This window comes from Podarcis erhardii (assembly GCF_964252035.2).
Source record: "Podarcis erhardii genome assembly, chromosome: 7".
Lineage (NCBI taxonomy): Eukaryota > Metazoa > Chordata > Lepidosauria > Squamata > Lacertidae > Podarcis > Podarcis erhardii.
In genome coordinates this window covers 13,803,946-13,824,162 of record NC_138511.1, presented here as the reverse complement: position 1 = coordinate 13,824,162, position 20,217 = coordinate 13,803,946, and the positions used below count along the sequence as shown (strand labels likewise).

The following is a 20,217-nucleotide window of genomic DNA, read 5'->3' as shown; positions in this document are numbered from 1 at the left end:
GCTTGCCAAGAGGTATAAGACTGAATCAGATAAGTGCTGGAGATGCAAAGAGGCGAAGGGAACATTCCTTCGCTTGTGGTGGATTTGTAAAAGGGTAAAAAGTATTGGGAAATGATCCATAACGAATTGAGAAAAATGTTTAATAGTACTCCCCCCTCCCCCTATACCAGTTGGGGATACAGTGGTGCCTCGCAAGACGAAATTAATCCGTTCCGTGAGGCTCTTCGTATAGCGGTTTTTTCGTCTTGCGAAGCAAGCCCATTGACAGCTTAGCGGATTAGCGCTATTAGCGGTTTAGCGGCTTTTAGCAGATCAGCTGATAAGCGGCTTATCAGCGGATCAGCTGATAAGCGGCTTAGCGGCTTAGGAAAAGGGGAGGGAAAGGGAAAAAACCCTGCAGGAACTCGCAAGACATTTTCGTCTTGCGAAGCAAGCCCATAGGGAAATTCGTTTTGCGAAGCGCCTCCAAAACGGAAAACCCTTTCGTCTAGCGGGTTTTCCGTCTTGCGAGGCGTTCGTCTTGCGGGGCACCACTGTAATTCTGTTGGGGATAATTCAGACTGAAATTCCCAGGAGTCAAAATAGGTTGTTTATGTATGCTACTACAGTGGACGCTTGGGTTGTGAACGTGATCCATGTGGGGTTCACAACCCACAGCGCCACGTCTGCACACGTGTGGGTTGTGATTCAGCACCTCTGAGCATGTGCAAAGTACGATTTAGCGCTTCTGCGCAAACCCGGAAGTTACTTGCTCCGGTACTTCCGGGTTCGGGGCAGTGCACAACCTGAAAACGCCAACCTGAAGCGTCTGTAACCCAAGGTATGACTGTACAGTTGTACCTTGGATCTCAAACGCCTTGGCTCCTCAACAAATCAGCTCCCAAATGATTGGAACCCGGAAGTGAGTGTTCCAGTTTTCGAACGGTTTTCAGAAGCCAAACATTCAGCATGGCTTCCGATTGGCTGCAGGAACTTCCTGCAGCCAATCAGAAGCCGCTCTTTGGCTTCCATATGCTTTGGAAGTCGAATGGATTCCTTTTGACTTCCGACGTACGACTGCACTGCGGCCCGTGTTTCATTAGCCCCCAAATGGAAAACGAGCAAGGTCGCAAGCAAAGAAGAATGGCAACTTAAGCTGACAGAATATGCGCAGCTTGAAGACTTAACATACAGAATAAGAGAACAAGATGAATGTATGTTTAAAGAAGATTCGAAAATGTTTATTGAATACAGTCAAACCTTGGTTGTTGAATGTAATCCATTCCGGATTACAACTGTTCAACTTCCAAAACATTCAACCAAGGCATGGATTCCAATTGGTTGCAAGAGATTCTTGCACTCAAGCAGAAGCTGTGTCGGACGTTCTAGTTACAATAATCCATCTGCCAACATACATTTCCATGCTTTGCTGCATGTTTTGTGATTTTAAATCTCTGCTGGGGTTCTGTCACCAAAGAGTACTTGCCCCAAACCTGGATCTTGGCATCCAGGAATTCTCTTTTTAAACCTCTTTATTCCTTGCCACCCTTTCTATTTGGTACATTTATATAGCACTTAATACTAAAATGGACCAGATGACTTTGGGGGGTCCCTTCTAATTCCGTGATCCCCACTGGGTTAGAAATGTAAGTTTATACTAAAATACCAAGACACTTTAACCGCAAAAAAACCACACTGTCACCTGCTAAGTCGTCCCAAAATATATATTAACATATCATCATATCATTTTCAACCATTATAAAACATACATTTATATCTTATACAGTTTTTTAGACCTCTGTTAATCACATCTGAAAATTTTCCCATCTTTTCCACTTAATTTACATTTCTTACTTTCACTATTACATTTAAGTATCATAACTAATATCTTTCATCTTTATCTTCTTTGCAATATTTCATATATTCCTTACAAAGCTTCTTGTAGTCCTGCTACTGTAATTTGTTGATTACAATTGCTCTTCAAAAAGTTCGTATATTTGTTCCAATCTTCTGTGAAACTTCAAAATATATCTTTCTCACTCACCAACCTTCTACCACCCATGGATCCTTCCACCATAGCTAGTCCCCAGAAGCTGGCCTTCCCAGAATCCCCTGGGCTCCCAGCTCCTATCTGGCACAGACCAGCATCATTCCCCATTGGTCCCATTTGCTGGTCAGGGACACAACCCCTTTTTACCTGCTCTCCGCCTGCCGATCAGAGTAGGAGGCCCGGATCATGAAAACGTCAATGTCAGCCAGGGCCATCAGGAGGTGCTCACGGGTTGCTTTTTGACCGTCTGTGCGGCGCCAGGCTTGCTGAAAGGAATGGCAGCAGGAGGGTGAGGTTTGTGCTTTCTCATACAGTGGTACCTTGGTTCTCAAATGCCTCGGCTCCCAAACGCCAAAAACCTGAAAGCGTTCTGGTTTCCAAATGTTTTTGGAAAGCCAGATTTCTGATGCAGCTGTCGGCTATTGTTTCCGGGGCGCCTGCACCAATCAGAAGCTGCAGCTTGGTTTTCGAACATATTGGAAGTCAAACCGACTTCCGGAGGAGATTAAGTTTGGCACTTTTGTTCTTGCTAATTATTTTGCGTTTTTGTTTTTGAGGCTTTTTCGGTTCATTTGTTTTTGTGACTGGGTGAAACCTAGTTCAGCTATGGATTGATTGATTGATTGATTGATTGATTGACTGATTGTGTGACTGCGGAAATGGATAAAAGCCCCCCATCCGAACAATAACTATAGTAAGGAAGATTGTTTTTTTCATTTTATCATCTACAATACTGTCTTATTTATTTTATAGTACAGTACATTGATTATTGTTTCCATTTTATGGATCAATGGTCTCGTTAGATAGTAAAATTGAAGTTAAATTGCTGTTTTAGGGGTTGTTTTTAAAAGTCTGGAACGGATGAATCCATTTTGCATTACTTTCTATGGGAAAGTGTGCCTTGGTTTTGGAACGCTTTGGTTTTGGAACAGATTAAGTTTAAGAACCAAGATACCACTGTATTTGCAAAGCCGCCATCTCACTAAGTCAGCAAGGTCCTTTCCTGGGTGCAGGAAAAATAGGGTCCTCTGAGGAACCAGGGACAGCTGTCAGAAGGTTCTATAGCTTTCACTAGGAACTGAAACACTCATTCCAGGCTGGCCAGGAATCCTCGTGACAAAATGATGGGGAAGGGCCATGAGGACTAGACCCTTACTTAGACTTAGAGTACTTAGACTTAGGCTAGGGTGGAAGACCACCTGCTTTGCGTGCAGAAGGTTCCAGGTGCAATCCCTAGTGGCAGCATCTCCTAGCAGGGATGATGATGATGATGATGATGATGATGATGATAATTTATACCTGGCCCATCTGGCTGGGTCTCTGGGCGGCTCCCAACAGAATACAGTGGTACCTCTGGTTACGTAGTTAATTCATTCCGGAGGTCCGTTCTTAACCTGAAACTGTTCTTAACCTGAAGCACCACTTTAGCTAATGGGGCCTCCCGCTGCTGCCGCACCACAGCCGCATGATTTCTGTTCTCATCCTGAAGCAAAGTTCTAAACCTGAAGCACTATTTCTGGGTTAGCGGAGTCTGGAACCTGAAGCTTATGTAACCTGAAGCGTATGTAACCTGAAGCGTATGTAACCCGAGGTACCACTGTATTAAAAACACGATAAAACATCAAACATTAAAAACTTCCCTAAACAGGGCTGCCTTCAGATGTCTTCTAAAAGTCAGATAGTTGCTTATTTTCTTGACATCTGATGGGAGGGCGTTCCACAGGGCAGGTGCCACTACCGAGAAGGCCCTCTGTCTGGTTCCCTGTAGCCTCGCTTCTCACAGGGAGGGAACCGCCAGAAGGCCCTCAGAGCTGGACCTCAGTGTCTGGGCAGAAAGATGGAGGTGGAGATGTTCCTTTGGGTATACTGGGCCGAGGCCCTTTAGGGCTTTAAAGCTCAGAGACCCTCTGCCTGAAATCCTGGAGAGCTGCTGCCAGTCAGTGCAGGCACTACTGTGCAAGATGGACCCAAAGGCCTGGCTCCCTCTAGGGCTTGTGATAGGAATTTTGAGGTCTTAGATATATGTTAAATGTGCAGAAGTGTACCAACCAAGCACATACATAGATCAGAACAGGAAGACCGACCTGGAACCATTCGATTCCTAAACTGAGTAAATGTTTTCTCTACAAGGTCAAAGTGGGAAACCTCCCATTGTCTCTTTCCTCACAAATCCTGTCATAAGGACACATTTAAGATATGAATAGGGTGTGAGCCTGTGACCTGGCCCAGGAACTAAGTATATAAAAGACTGGCCAGGCTCCCCAGGAAATCCAATCAAGTAACCTGGCAGACAGGAGATAAACAATGACAGGAGAAAAACAACATTCAAATTTCTGTTTTAAGACCTCCTTTTCTGTGATGTAGGTGGGGGGTGGTCTGTGATGTATCTGGGGGGTGGTCTTAGGTTACACCCCTTCTGTGATGTATGTATGATGTTTCTGGTGGTGGTCTTGATCTACAGGATGGCAATTTCAAAAGTCTTTATAAGGCCTTGCACACCATTTTTCTGGGTTCCTCCTCCTCTCCTGCGGGTGAGGGGAGCACCCTGTTGCAACAGATCAATAAAGATCAAGCTTACTAGCTGCTTTGCTTCTCAATATTCTCAGGTTGGCTCTGTTATTCTCTCCTACCAATAGGGAACCTATGTAAGGACTCTATATGGGCTCTTGGATACCCCATAAGGGAAAAGGGCAATTTTTGTTTACAACAGACTGCACATCCACCCGCTGACCGAGGAGCTAGAAGCTCTATATGCCTACCTCCCGGAAGGGCACGGTGAACGTAGTGGGCGAGCCAGGCAGGGGGCTTGTTTCAGCAACATGCTCCAGGAAGATCTCATTCCCCTGCAACAGAACGTCAGGTTGGCCACGCAGCGCCGGGGAACCAGGGAATGTGTCATGGGTGATGGTGTAGCGCAGTTCTCCGCCATAGGAGGTCACCTGGAGAGAGAGGCACAGAGGGACAGCGTCAGAGCCATTCCACAGAACCGCAAAGCATCACCGACAGATGGCACACCAATTTCTGCTTAAAAACCCCCAGCAAAGGACAAGCCACCACAGGCCATTCATTTGGAAAGAGGCTGTATAGCTCAGTGAGTAGAGCAGCTGCTTCGGCTCCAGGAGGTTCTGGGTTCAAATTCTGTCAGCAGGTAATGCTGAGGAGACTTGCCTCCCTAGCCCCAAAATCCCAGAGAACTGTTGCCAGTCGACAATGTGATAAGAATTTTAAGGTCTCAGATATATATTAAATGTTCATAAATGTACCAACCAAGCACGTACACAGATCATCACAGGATCTACACCACTGAGCCTAGGGCTTGCCAATTGGACGGTTCGAATCCCCACGATGGGGTGAGCTCCCGTTGCTCAGTCCCAGCTCCTGCCAACCTAGCAGTTCGAAAGCACGTCAAAGTGCAAGTAGATAAATAGGTACCGCTCCGGCGGGAAGGTAAACGGCGTCTCCGTGCGCTGTTCTGGTTCGCCAGAAGTGGCTTAGTCATGCTGGCCACATGACCCGGAAGCTGTACACCGGCTCCCTCGGCCAGTAAAGTGAGATGAGCGCCGCAACCCCAGAGTCGGCCACGACTGGACCTAATGGTCAGGGGTCCCTTTACCTTTAACTTGCCAGACAAGAGATAGACAACATACTCAGGATTCTGTTTTAGACCACACCTTTTGTGATGTATGTATGATGTATGGGGGGGGGGGTTGGTCCTGGGCTACATCCCTTCTGTGATGTATGTATGATGTTTCTGGGGTTGGTCTGGAATTTGAAGGTGGGCAATTTAAAAAGTCTATATAAGGGATTGCGCTCCTGTGCTTGAGGTCTTCTCCCCCTGCGTGTGGGGGGAGCACCCTGTTGCAACAGCTTTAATAAAGATGAGCTTTCTAGCTGCCTTGCTTCTCAATATTCTCTGGTTGGCCTCTGTATTTTCTTATACCGATAGAGAACCGAAAAAGAGGACTCTATATGGGCTCTTGGGTACCCCATAAGGGAAAAAAGAGCAGTTTTTTTCTTATAACATGGCACTCATCTCACTTTCAGGCCGAGGCAGCTGTGTTTGTCCACAGACAGCTTACTGGGTCATACGGCAGCAGGATTAAACCACTTCTGGCGCAATGGGACACCGTGACAGAAGCCAGAGCGCATGAAAACGTCATTTACCTTCCAGCCGGAGCGGTACCTATTTATCTACTTGCACTGGCGTGCTTTCGAACTGCTAGGTTGGCAGGAGCTGGGACAGAGCAGCGGGAGCTCACCCCGTCGTGGGGATTCGAACCGCCGACCTTCCGATCTTAAAGCCCAAGAAACTCAGTGGTTGAGACCACAGTAATAATAATAAATAATAACTTTTTATTTATACCCCACACTTCCTGGTTCAGAAAACCGGGCTCAGGGCGGCTAACAACAAATTTAAAACACATAATTGATGCAACAAAAAACAGCATAAAATACAGTATAAAATGTGAATAACAATAAATTCAGAATTCAAAAATCAATTTTGGGGGGAAATCCATCCAGTAAACATTAGATGATCACCAGGGCTAGCTGGCTAAATTAGTCCTATTTGGGCCAGCGAGGAGACCAGGGGAAAATTAGCTGTAGGATCCCAGAGTGGGTAATCTTCATAAAAAGGGGAAGGGGAAGGAAGGAAGGGGAATAAAAGATCAGGCTAAGTTCAAATGAAAGCCAGGCAGAATAGCTTTGTCTTACCGGCCCTGTGGAAGGAAGTTAAATCCTGCAGGGCCCTGGTCTCATGGGACAGAGCATTCCACCAGGTCGGAGCCATCACTGAGAAGGCCCTGGCCTTGGTGGAGGATAGTCTGACTTCCTTAGGGCCCGGGATGGTTCTGTGCCAGGTGGACCAAATGTCTGACTTGGGATGTCCCGTTTTCTGCCCCACGAGTGCCTCCTTCCGCCTCAAATCAAACCTTTCCTTGTCCTGAAATCACAGGTTTGGGAGATTCCCCGCAAGGGTCCTCTATAGTCCAACCCCCTGCGATGCAGGAATTATGGCGGAAGCAGCCCTGAGAGTGGCACCTTGTCTCCCCTGAAGCGCTCCGGCAGCACCCAGTAGTAAACGTCACGTGGCAGAGTGTGGAAGGAGGAGAAAGTGAGCTCCGAGGCGCCGGTGAAGCGGATGCCCTCGCTGATCGTCCGGGAGCCGGCCGAGTTGGAGAGGCTGAACTGTGCCCTCTCAGCGTCCTCAGACCCCACTCGCACCTAGAGCACAAGGAGAGAAGCTGTCAGATGCATATATTGATGGGGAATCTATTGATACAACAGATTTTAAAGGCTAATACAGTGGTACCTTGGGTTAAGAACTTAATTCGTTCTGGAAGTCCGCTCTTAACCTGAAACTGTTCTTAACCTGAGGTACCACTTTAGCTAATGGGGCCTCCCGCTGCTACCGCTATGCCGCCATCGTGCAATTTCTATTCTCCTCCTGAAGCAAAGTTCTTAACCCGAGGTACTATTTCTGGGTTAGTGGAGTCTGTAACCCGAAGCGTCTGTAACACAAGGTACCACTGTACAGTCCTTCCTTAGGTTACAGATGCTTCAGGTCGCGTTTTTTTGGGTTATGGACCCGTCGAAACCCGGAAGTACCGGAATGGGTTACTTCCGGGTTTCAGGGATCGCGCATGCGCAGAAGCACTAAATCACAACCCACGCATGCGCAGACGTCCACTGTATCCAATTGAAGTCAGAACTCTTTATTTTAGGATTAATGGACCTATGTGCCGGAATGCCATAGAAAATACTATTTATGTATGTGACCACGGCTGCGGGGATGTTACTGGCTCAGAGATAGAAAGAAGATACAGTGGTGCCTCGCAAGACGAAAATAATTCGTTCCGCGAGTCTCTTCGTCTTGCGGTTTTTTCGTCTTGCGAAGCACCCCTATTAGTGGCTTAGCGGCTTAGCGCTATTAGCGGCTTAGCGGCTAAAAGGCTATTAGCGGCTTAGAAAAAGGGGGGGAAGGGAAAAAACTCGCAAGACTCGCAAGACGTTTTCGTCTTGCGAAGCAAGCCCATAGGGAAATTCGTCTTGCGAAGCGCCTCGAAAAACGGAAAACCCTTTCGTCTAGCGGGTTTTTCGTCTTGCGAGGCATTCGTCTTGCGGGGCACCACTGTAAAGTCTCTACTAGAGAAGAATGGCAGATCAAGTGGATGGATTATGCCGAAATGGCTAAAATGACCGGAAGAATCAGGAATCAGGAAGACCAAAATAAGGAATTTTATAACTTATCTTAAAGACCATTGTAAACACACTTAAAATTGTTAGTAGGATTGGAGCATCACTTGTAGTTTAATGGTGAATTTTGGACACAATGGAGAGGTAAAAGTTATGGATTATCATAAAAGATGCAGGAGGAAATGATTAACAATATGACCCACAAAGGGGAGGAGGGATTACTGCAATGATTACTTCGGTGGGACTGTAACATGCACAAAGATAGGAAGACCCAGCCTTACCCACGACAGAAGAACGGTTGATTAAATTATTGGATTTGGCTGATGGCTTAAGCTAATACATTTAATTCGAGAAAAATCATTACTAACGTCTGTTAAGGACTGGAAATTTCTTAGGGAGTTTTTGCGTGAAAGAGAAAATGACCTTGTAATATCTGGATTTGATGATTCTGGCTTATAGAAGACAGAATGGTTGGATTTTGGAGAATGAATATCATATATTTCTTTAGTTATTTTCTTTTGTTTTCCTTCTCTCTCGCTTTCTCCTCCTTTAGATTTCTCCTTTTCTTGTATTTCCTTCTTTCTAACTTTGTCCTTTTTTGGATTAAGTAGCTGTTTTATCTCAGTACAGTCATACCTCGGAAATCGAACGGAATCCGTTCTGGAAGTCCGTTTGACTTCCAAAACCAAGGCGCTGCTTCCGATTGGCTGCAGGAAGCTCCTGCGGCCAATCAGAAGCCGTGCTGGATGTTCAGGTTCCAAAGAACGTTCGCAAACTAGAACAGACACTTCCGGGTTTACGGCGTTCGGGAGCCAAAACGTTCGACTCACAAGACGTTCGGGATCCGAGGTACGACTGTACAGTCATACCTCATGTTACGTTTGCTTCATGTTACGTTCTTTCAGGTTACGTCCCGCAGCGACCCGGAAGTACCGCAAAGGGTTACTTCCAGGTTTTTCTGCTTGCACATGTGCGGAAGCGCCAAATCGCAACCTGGGCGTGCGCAAACATGCCTCTGTGGGTTGCACTCTTTTCATGTTGCGAATGGGCCTCCGGAACGGATCCCGTTCGAAACAAGAGGTACCCCTGTATATTATATATACCGTATTTTTCGCTCTATAACACGCACCAGACCATAACACGCACATAGTTTTTAGAGGAGGAAAACAAGAAGAAAAAAAATTCTAAACGAAATAGTGGATATATGATTTTTGTGGTTCATGCTGTGGCCACAGACATGTGATCTGACAGTGAGTTTGGAGTAGCCCAATGCAAAAATCCTGAGGATCCATGTGGATCCATGCTTTGTAACCACGGAGGAGGGAAGGAAGGGGAACCATGGATCCTCTGCTCACGACTGCAGCAGATCCCCCCCCCCCGCCACCCACAGGCATTCGCTCCATAACACGCACAGACATTTCCCCTTACTTTCTAGGAGGAAAAAAGTGAGTGTTATGGTGCAAAAAATACGGTATATACTTTGTAATGGGTATGTATATAGGAGGGGTGGGGTGGGGGTGGAGAAGGACCCTCCTAGCAGGATCTGTGGACCGAGTTTGCATAGGGAAGGATGCTTCCAGCCTCACACATAGCAGGACCCGCCTTCCCGGCCCCAGGGAGCAATACCTGGTCCCTGTTCCACGAGGAGCTGGAGCACTGGCGCGAGACCCCCATGCAGAAGCAGCGCAGGCAGCCTTCGGGGTTTGCGTGGCTCAGGTGGAACGAGCCCGTAGCACATTCATTGCACGACTGTCCCATGACGTTGGGCTAGGGAGAAAGAGAAAGAGAAGAGGTAGTGATCAGGTGGGATTACTATGAGGAATTACAAAATATGGAGCAAGCCATTGTGTCCGCGATGAAAGCATTGCGTTGACTGGGTTTGATTCATTGGCAATAATTTCTGATCAAATCCCACAAGCCTCTGCAACTCTGCCCATTTTCTCTACTGTCCATTTTCTTTCTCTGTGCCTGACAGGCACTTATCAGCATTCTAAACACAGGCCAGTTGTTCACCAGGGTCATAAAGACAGTAGGCAGCTCCTCTGGTGTACCTTTCCTTGGTTTTGTTAATCTTTGGGCCAGGAAGAGAGTTCACAAGGAGATGGTAAATACTACCTGTCGGTCCTCTCCTGTTTACTGCTGTTTATGACCTCCAGGGTTTCCTAAAACCATTCCTCCTGTTTCCTGTTTTATTTACTCTGAACTACGTATGCATGCTCAAGTAGGAAATAGTTTCTTTGTAGATAAGAGGATTTCTTCTGATCTGACTTTGCCCCACGTGGGGGTTTTTTTGAAATGCTCAGAGGAAATCTGATTGGTTCTTACGAACACTGTGTGAAAAGTTCTTTTGTGAATAAAACGACCTGGGCCGAGGGGTGGACAAGGACTATTATTATTGGCACTCCTCCCAGAGCCTTGCTGATCAAACCTTGTGTGTATTTTATTAATCAGAGTCCAATCCTTCCTTGCTTTGGGAACGCTACAAGGACATTGCAGCAGAAGGACGAGAAAAGGCAATGGATCTCATAGACTCACCAAAAGTCAGCAGCCCATAGCATAATAAATCTGTTCAGCTCAGCTGAAGGTCACATTCTAGGCCATGCTAATATGTCACAAAAGAGTACAACTTAAAAGCCTTGTCATCTCCTCCTTTGCCCGCCAAGGCAAAGGGAGGCTGTCAATGACCCAGGAGCTGGCAGGTGACGTCAATGCTTCTTCTCAGGAAAAAGAAAGGAGTCTGGGAGCTTTATGTTACTCCTTGATTCCTGCTTTACCTTGCTTCTGGAATGGCTTGACTCCCAAACAAATTGGCTCCCGAACGCCGCAAACCCGGAAGTAAGTGTTCCGGTTTGCAAACGTTTTTTGGAAGCCAAACGTCCGACGCAGCTTCCGATTGAGTGCAGGAAGCTCCTGCAGCCAATCGGAAGCCGCGCCTTGGTTTTCAAAAAGTTTCAGGATTCCCGGAACGAATTAAGATCGAGAACCAAGGTTCCACTGTACTTCTGAAATAATCTCATGCTGACAACAGAAGCTCAGCAGCTGGGTAGATGTTCTCAGAGCTCCTCTTGAAGTTTAATTTAGGAATTCATTTATCGTGGCAAAAACCCAACCGTAGACTCCACAGATCTGGGGGCCTTCCCATTTGCAAAAGGCGAATGAGGGGATTTCAAGTTTCACCGTTTTGTCTCATCTTGCCATGCCTAACCCAGGGGAGTCTTGGCTGCTGTACCTCCAAGCTATGGCCCAGCTTACCTTGCACTGGCAAGCACCATCTGACGCTTCGCTGCTCCCTCTCTTGTCGCACTCGATGCTGCTCTGCCCTACACAAGGAGTAAAGAGAGGTTGAGAGAGACAAACCCAGGCAGGAAAATGTATTTCCTCCACCATGGCCTAGCTAAAACCCAGCGTAAGGTCTAAGTCAGTCCAGAGGAGCTTCCTTGTATTTCTACTTAAATTGTCCCGACGCGCAGAACCATGAGAACTAGAATTTTCGTGCAGCAGAGCTTTGCTTGCAAAAGGCTGCAGGTTCAATCCTGAGTGTCTCTAGGCAAGACTGCGCAAAGACCTTCCCAAGTCCAAAACCTTGGATAGCTGCAGCCAGTCAGTGTAGAAAGGCAAAACCAGCAGGCGAAAGGAAGCAAAACAAGGTGAGAAAGGGGGTAGAAACATCTGAGAAGAGAACTTGGAAGAGCTGAAGAAGTGCAAGGAGGAAGGCAAAGAGACAGGGTGCAAAGCGAAAGCAGGTGGGTGACAGAGGGGCTGGACTCTCCTTGAAGCGGGTCAGACTAGATGACTCTTGAAGGTCCCTTTCCAACTCTGCAATTCCGTGCGAAAGAAAGGAGGTGATGACAGTTATAGGAAATGAGAAAGTGTTGGAATGGTTTACTAAAGATGAAGAAGTTAAATCGGTTATGATTCAACGGGCGAGAGACTTTGGGTACAACATACAGTTTGCAGCACGGGAAAAATTATGGAGAGAGGTTTTGAAATTCACAGCGTGTTATACATTAAAAGAAAATTATATGGCAATGATGTATCTCTGGTATTTAACTCTGAGTAAATTAGCAAAAATGTACAGGACAAGTTCAAATGTTTGTTGGAAATGTAAGGAAAAGGAAGGCACCTTTTATCATATGTGGTAGAACTGTAAAGTAATAAAGGAATTCCAGGAAATGATATACAATGAATTGAAAAAAATGTTTAAAATAACTTTTGTTAAAAGACCAGAAGCCTTTTTGTTAGGAATTGTAGGTGCAGAGCTACCAAAGGAACTGGAAAGATTGTTTTTGTATGCTACAACAGCTGCAAGGATGCTTCTAGCCCAGGGTTCGAAAGACGACAAGATTCCTATCAGGGTGGACTGGCTGATGAAATTATTGGACTATGCAGAGGTGGCAAGATTAACTGGGAAAATCAGAAACCAGGAAGATCAAAACTTCAATAAAGAATGGGACAAATTTATATTATATTTGAAAGACCACTGTAAACACTTGAACTCTTTGGCAGGTTTTAAATAACTCTTGCAACGCTACATAGATTTTGGATACAATGGAGGATTGTAAATTAGATGGACTTAGAATATGCAGTTTAAAAAAGTTACTCAAAGAACCCTCAGAGGGGGGAAGTCTTGAGTTTCAGAAGAATCTTGTGTAATTCTTACTATTTGTGATTACAAATGTGAATGAAGCTGTAAAATAAAATAAAATCTCTTTTTTTAAAAAAGAAAAAGACAGCGAGGCTTTTGGGGGGGATAAGAAAAAGCAAATGTAATAGCGATGACGACTTGCCCTCTAGTAGAGTATCAACTTCAGGACTAGGAGGGAACCCTGGAAATCAGAGAGAGAAAGAAACCGTCAAAAGGGTTCAAATGTTTGGCCAGCAATACATGAAATTTTGGCTTATTTGTACCAGATGGGGAGAGAGAAGCAGGCCAACGCTTCAGAGTTGTGAGACGCGGCAAAATGGTAGCGCTATTAAACTTCGATTGAACGTGACAATATGGTTCCCACATTCGTGTTTGGAAGTCAGACGTTGGCCTCAAACCTAGCTGAAGGTTGACTGATTGATTGATTGATTCAAATGAATCTCAAAGAGGCTTACAACCAATAAATAACCATAACATGACAAAACATACTAGCGCATCGCGAATACAACACAAGTCATATGAAATAAATCACAATTTATCAGTGAAACAGTTTCAATCTACAAAAAACTGAACAAAACAGCAACTAAAAAAATAAGCCAAACCTCACAATTACGGCAAGTCATGTGATTAACAAATCAATGCGGCATTTAGAATCTACAAAACGATATTAAAAGCGTTAGCAAAATAGCAACTGAAAATATAAACTAGGCACCAGCTTCATTCAAACAATCTCTGCACCCCCATGACACATAACCTTTCACTCTGTTCAGTTCATTAAACCACTAATATACACATAAATGCACATAATGCCTATTGTTAAGCCAGCTCTTACGCCAGGAGCCAAGGGCATAAAGCTGCTTCCTTTGTTCCTCCTTAAACCAGCCCTTGATTCGGAACAATGAGGACTAGAATCTTGCTTTATTTTCAATTTTTAAAAAGACCACAGCTCGGTGGCATTGCATCTGCTTTGCATGCAGAAGGTCCCAGGTTTCATCTCCCGGTAGGGTTGAGAGAGACTCCCTGTCACAAACCCTGGAGAGCTGCTGCTGCTGCCAGTAAGAGTTGGCAGTACTGAGCTGTATGGACCAAGGGTCTGACTCTGGACAAGGTTCCCCTGCGAAGGCCTGAAAGCTCGTCCTGACCGGCCTGCGCCCTCATTAGCAGAAGAAACGTCATCAGGACATGGGTGCTTGATTCCTGCATTGCAGGGGGTTGGACTAGATGACCCTTGGGTCCCTTCCAACTCAAAAATTCCTATGATTCTAGGACAGATTGCGAATGGAAAACAACACATTGCTCTTCTCCTGGGGGGGGGGCAGTCCGCAATCTCCTTTGGCCAATTTCTCCCTCTCTGCTCCATGGCACAATCCTAATCAGGCTTACTCAGAAGGAAGTTTCAGCAGGTTGTTCTCAACAGAGTCCTACTCAAGAGTAGACCCACCGAAATGAATGGGCCTAAGTTAGCCACGTCCCTTCGTTTCAATGGATCTAGTACTAGAGACAGCCGGCAGTTTTTCGATGCTGAGTTTTCGCAGCTTTTGCCCTGACAGCGTGACTCTGGAGTCAAACCTGAATTGCGTGTGTTCAAAGGTTTTACTCACCAATCCTCACACATTTTCCTCGTGGCTGGATAGGGTCTCCTTTGAAGCCAGGAGCACATCTAGGGGCGGAAATATGTTAAGTTGGAACTTTATCAGTGTCCCCCGGAAATCACTTTGTGGCCGAGGGTAGGAAACATCTCTGTCCCCCTCCCCAATGCTGCTGGACTCTAACTCCCATCAGCCCCAACAGACAGCATGCCCAATGGTCAGGGATGATGGCGGTAGTTGTAGCTTACTAACATATGGAAGACGTGAGGTTACTCAGCCCTATATTTTAAACACAAGGTAAAGTTATGATGGAGGTAGCCAGGAGCAGTAAAGGCAAGCGATGGCCTAGTTCAGGGATGGGGAACATCTGTGTCCCTCCAGATGTTATGGGACTCCTAACTCCCATCAGCCACAGCAGCCAACATGGCCAAAGGTGAGGGGTGATGATGGGAGTTGGAGTCTCATAACATCTGGAGGGACACACCTCTCTCATTCAAGCATTAAAAGAAGGCAGACTGGCAATGGAGTGGGCAGTGAAGGCAAGTGACGGTCTAGTTCAGGGTATCCTGTAGCCCTCCAGATGTTGTTAAGACTCCCCAACTGATCCCTGATCCCCGTGTTTAAAAATGGCAAAGTGGTGATGGAGGTAGCCAGGGGCAGTGAAGGCAAGTGAGGGTCCAATTCAGGGATGGAGAGCTTGTGGCTCTCAAGAAATTGCTAGACCCCAACTCCCAACAGCACCAGCAAGCCTGGCCTATATTCAGGGATGATGGCAGCTGGGGACAGTGAAGGCAAGGGACGGTCCAGTTCAGGGATGGAGAGCTTGTCGTTCTCAATAAATTGCTAGACTCCAACTCCCAACAGCACCAGCCCACCTGGCCTATATTCTGGGATGATGACTAGCATGATGGCAGCTAAGGGCAGTGAAGCCAAATGATGGTCCAGTTCAGGGATGGAGAACTTGTGCTTCTCAAGAAACTGCTGGACTCCAACTCCCAGCAACTCCAACACACAGTTTGAAACTACAACAAGGAGCCCACTCACTTTTCGCAGCGCCGTCCGGTGTAGCCTGGGGCGCAAGCATCGCAGGTGGCCTGCCCGTCTGTGTCCAGGAAGCAGGACTCTGAAAACCTGAAAGGAGAAAACGGCAGTGTCACCATGGGCACCACCATCCCTCTGCCCCACAACGCTGGAAATGCAGGCCGCTGGGTGCATGGCTGGTAGGGCCCATATTGGCCTGGGCGAGGGCAGCTTCCCAGTTGCGGACTGAGTGGCACACATCAGTGGCCCATTCATAGCTGCCTTGCTTATCTATTTATTTGCACAAATTTCAACACCACCATCAATAAAATATATTGTCTATTATATATCTATGTATCTATCTGTCTATCTGCCTGCCTGTCTAATCTACCTACTTTTATTTGCCTCCCTAATCAATTGATCATCTATCTATCAATCTGCCTACCTACCTAAGCTACTTACCTACTCACCCTGTTTACCTACCTCATGATGGTAAAAAGCATAAAATCCACGATAAAAAATACGTTCGTCAAACAAGCACAAAATGTGTAACAAAAGGGTAGATCAGACCGATACACCCACACAGCTCAATTTCAGGAAAAGCCAGGTGTGTTTTAAGCAGGGCACCTGAATGCCAGTGCTGCAACTTCCAATGGGCTAGTGCCACGACACTAAAAGCCCTGGTCCTTGTGGATGCAAGACGGACCTGGAAGCGCATGGCACAACTAAAGGGAGGGGGGCTGTTTCCCTTCAGGAGGATTGAATTACCCAGAAAAAGGCATACAGTGGTACCTTGGTTCTCAAACGCCTTGGTACTCAAACACCTTGGTTCCTAAACGCCGAAAACCTGGAAGTAAGTGTTCGGGTTTTCGAACGTTTTTCGGAAGCCGAACGTCTGATGTGGCTGTCTGCTATTGTTTCCGGGGCGCCTGCACCACGCAGAAGCTGCGCCTTGGTTTTCGAACATTTCAGAAGTCAAACCGACTTCCGGAACGGATTAAGTTTGGCGCTTTTGTTCTTGCTATTTATTTTGCGTTTTTGTTATTGAGGCTTTTTCGGTTCATTTGTTTTTGTGATTGTGTAGAACCTAGTTCAGCTATTGAACTGATTGATTGATTGATTGATTGTGTGGCTGTGGAAATGGATAAAAGCCCCCCATCCAAATAATGACTATCATCAGTGCAGGTAAGAAAAAAAATTAATTTTCATTTTTATCATTTACAATATTGTCTTATTTATTTTATAGTACAGTACATTGCTTATTGCTTTCATTTTGTGGATCAATGGTTAGAGAGTAAATTCATGTTAAAATGCTGTTTTAGGGGTTGTTTTTAAAAGTCTGGAACGGATGAATCCGTTTTGCATTACTTTCTATGGAAAAGCGTGCCTGGGTTTTGGAACGCTTTGGTTTTGGAACAGATTAAGTTTGAGAACCAAGGTACCACTGTACAAGGCAAGGTGTTCCCAGAGGTAAATTCATGGATACGGACTCACCCGGCCACTGTCCTTCCCTGCAGGCTTAATGTTTGCTTTCAGGGCAACAGGAAAATTGCACACACACACACACACACACACACACACACACCCAGAAGCTGTGGATTATTATTATTATCTTGGTCCTTTCCTAATCTCCTTCCTGCAAAGCCTGCCGAGTCCGCAGAGGGCAGGCAACTGCTGACGTCCTCCAGGACCCCAATGACAATAACCCGCAATGCAAAGACCCTCAGCTCACTCACCTGCGGGGGGCTTCGGTGTACGGGCAGGGGCAGGGGCGGCAGGCGGTGGGCGTGCCCTTGGTGGCGTCTCCAAAGAAACCCGGCTTACATTTGTTGCACTGGGGCCCTTCGGTGTGGTGCTGACAGTTCTGTGGGGCAGGGGGAGAAGCGGAAGAGACAAAAGGAAGAGGGGGGTGAAGGGCAGGGCGCAGTTTTCCCCAAATCCTTCCCCCCGCCAACCAACTTCGAGCCCCTCCTCCAGCAGCCGTCGCCACCCCGCCACCCGTTGGCAAGCTTACCAGGCAGTAGCCAGAGAACGGGTCGCAGGTGCTGGAGTGCCCGTTGCAGTTGCAGCCAGAGCACGTGCCCAGGTACGGCCCGCCAGGCACTCGCTTGAAATGGGCCTCACAGCGTTCGCAGGAGAGGCCGGCATACCCAGCGGGGCACCTGCAGAGAGACGAGCAGAAGGTGTGTTAAGAAGGAATAAAGGCATTGTTGGGATGGAGCTCCCCCGAGATCTGCTTTTTAGCACTAAAGACTATGAAGAAGATCGGCAGAAGGGACGTGAAGAAGAGTTAAGAGCCTCGGATATAAGATCTCCAGGTTGATGGACTGTCTGGAGTTGACAGAAGGGACGGCACAGGCCGAGAGCAGGGAGAGGAGACGGCGGAAGAAGATTGGGAATTTAAAGTTTATATTTGGAAATTTTGTAAAAATTTAATGAGGGAGAGAAAAATCGTGGAATGAAATTTTTATGACCCTAGTGGAAATGTTTTAAGAGATTAAGTTCAAATAGATGTATTAATTTTAAGGAGAAATAAGATTAAAAAAAGTAAAAACGGATTGTTAATTGGTGAAAGAAGAGAATGTAAAATTACAGTACATTAAGATAGATTATAAGGACAAAATAAAGAGGGAAAGGATTTGCTGAAATATTTAACTGAATTAGAATACAAAAAAGGGAGGTGGGAGGTCAAGGAAACAAGCAAATGAAAGATATATTATGTGAAGGTTTGATGTGTTTTTTGCTTTTCTTTTTTCTTTTTTCTTAATCTTTTTTATTTTTCTTTTCTTTTTTCATTTTTATTGTATTCTTTTTTATTGTGATACATTGTTTTGTTTTGTTTTTAATTTGGTGTTTTTCTGTTTCATGTGTAACCTTTAAAACCTCAATAAATATTATTTAAAAAAGAAAGAAAGAGATGAGCAGAAGGTGAAGACAGCGGCAGAGAGAGGCAGGTTTATGGCCTGCAGTAAGGACACTGCCGACTCTCTGTAAGGCAGGCCGCAGAGGCAACGAACAATACTGAGCTATGGATGGAGTGAGGATCTACCGTATTTTTTGCTCTATAAGACTCACTTTTTCCCTCCTAAAAAGTAAGGGGAAATGTGTGTGCGTCTTATGGAGCGAATGCAGGCTGCGCAGCTATCCCAGAAGCCAGAACAGCAAGAGGGATTGCTGCTTTCGCTGCGCAGCGATCCCTCTTGCTGTTCTGGCTTCTGAGATTCAGAATATTTTTTTTCTTGTTGTCCTCCAAAAACTAGGTGCGTCTTATGGTCTGGTGCGTCTTATAGAGTGAAAAATACGGTGACTTGTGACTCAGATCCTAATGTCAGCAGGTTAATTTCAGTGGGACTACCTTTGAAGGTGACCCAGAAACTACAACTAATCCAGAATGTGGCAGCAAGATTGGTGACTGCGAGTGGCCACCAAGAGCATATAACACCAGTCCTGAAAAACCTACTTTGGCTCCCATTACGATTCCGGGCACAATTCAAAGTGTTGGTGCTGACCTTGAAAGCCCTAAATGGCCTCAGCCCAGTATACTTTAAGGAGCATCTCCACCCCCATCGTTCAGCCTGAGGTTCAGCACTGAGGGCCTTTTGGTGGTTCCCTCAATGTGAGAAGTGAGGTTACAGGGAACCAAGCAGAGGTCTTTCTAGGTAGTGGCGCCCGCCCTGCGGAACGCCCTCCCATCACATGTCAAGGAAATAAACAACTACCTGAATTTTAGAAGACATCTGAAGGCAGCCCTGCTTAGGGACGTTTTTAATGTTTGATGTTTTATTGTGCTTTTAATTGGAGACACTGGCCACATGACCCGGAAGCTGTACACCGGCTCCCTCAGCCAATAAAGCGAGTTGAGCGCCGCAACCCCAGAGTTGTCCACGACTGGATCTAACAGTCAGGGGTCCCTTTACCTAATACAGTGGTACCTTGGGTTAAATACTTAATTCGTTCCGGAGGTCCGTTCTTAACCTGAAACTGTTCTTAACCTGAAGCACCACTTTAGCTAATGGGGCCTCCCGCTGCCACCGCACTACCAGAGCACGATTTCTGTTCTCATCCTGAAGCAAAGTTCTTGACCCGAGGTACTATTTCTGGGTTAGCGAAGTCTGTAACCTGAAGCATCTGTAACCCGAGGTACCATGTATTCTGTTGGGAGCCACCCAGAGTGGCAGGGGAAACCCAGCCAGATGGGCGGGGTATAAATAAATTATTATTATTATTATTATTATTATTATTATTATTATTATTAGCCTCCTCTGAGCAGGACTAATTTGGACACAACCCACAGGAGCTGGGTCGCAGCAGGCTGGCTCAAGCCCCCCAACTTCCCTGCCCAGAACCACCCTGGATGTCATCAGCTGCCCCCATCGCTGGCACACCTGCATTCCTCCACACCATGCGCCGGGCCCAAGCCGGTGACCTCCGTGGTGGTTGTGTCCATGACGATGTCGCTCAGCCCCACACTGGCCATCCGGTTGTCATAGACGGTCTGGATCATAACCGCCTCCAGGTTCTGGAGGGTGAGCAGCAGTTCCTCGCGGCTGACGGAGGCTCCCGACTCCTTCTCCCAGTGCTCCTGCAGAGGGGGACACCCGGCAGGTGAAGAAATGGCTAAGCGAAAGGTGCAGGAGAAATACCTTATTGTGTTGGCTGCCCCAAAAGTGCTTGCGAAGAAGGCCACAAATCTTGTGACTGTCAATGTTTTAAAGAAATGGGCTATTAAAAAAACCCAA

General features: G+C 46.3%; 1 protein-coding gene across 15 annotated transcripts in view; it reads right to left on the bottom strand.

The window, feature by feature from the left end:
- Positions 1-20,217, bottom strand: part of HSPG2 (heparan sulfate proteoglycan 2) — a 216,933-nt gene that overhangs the window by 105,103 nt on the left and 91,613 nt on the right. For all 15 annotated transcript variants that reach the window (XM_081870613.1, XM_081870623.1, XM_081870621.1 and 12 more), the window contains 10 exons: positions 19,864-20,060; positions 17,493-17,640; positions 17,215-17,342; positions 15,503-15,589; positions 14,471-14,529; positions 11,477-11,544; positions 9,851-9,991; positions 7,070-7,252; positions 4,789-4,968; positions 2,177-2,295 (listed from right to left, as the gene is read on the bottom strand). In XM_081870613.1, coding sequence (XP_081726739.1) covers positions 2,177-2,295; positions 4,789-4,968; positions 7,070-7,252; positions 9,851-9,991; positions 11,477-11,544; positions 14,471-14,529; positions 15,503-15,589; positions 17,215-17,342; positions 17,493-17,640; positions 19,864-20,060 — 1,310 coding nt within the window. The remainder of the gene's footprint in view (positions 1-2,176; positions 2,296-4,788; positions 4,969-7,069; positions 7,253-9,850; positions 9,992-11,476; positions 11,545-14,470; positions 14,530-15,502; positions 15,590-17,214; positions 17,343-17,492; positions 17,641-19,863; positions 20,061-20,217) is intronic.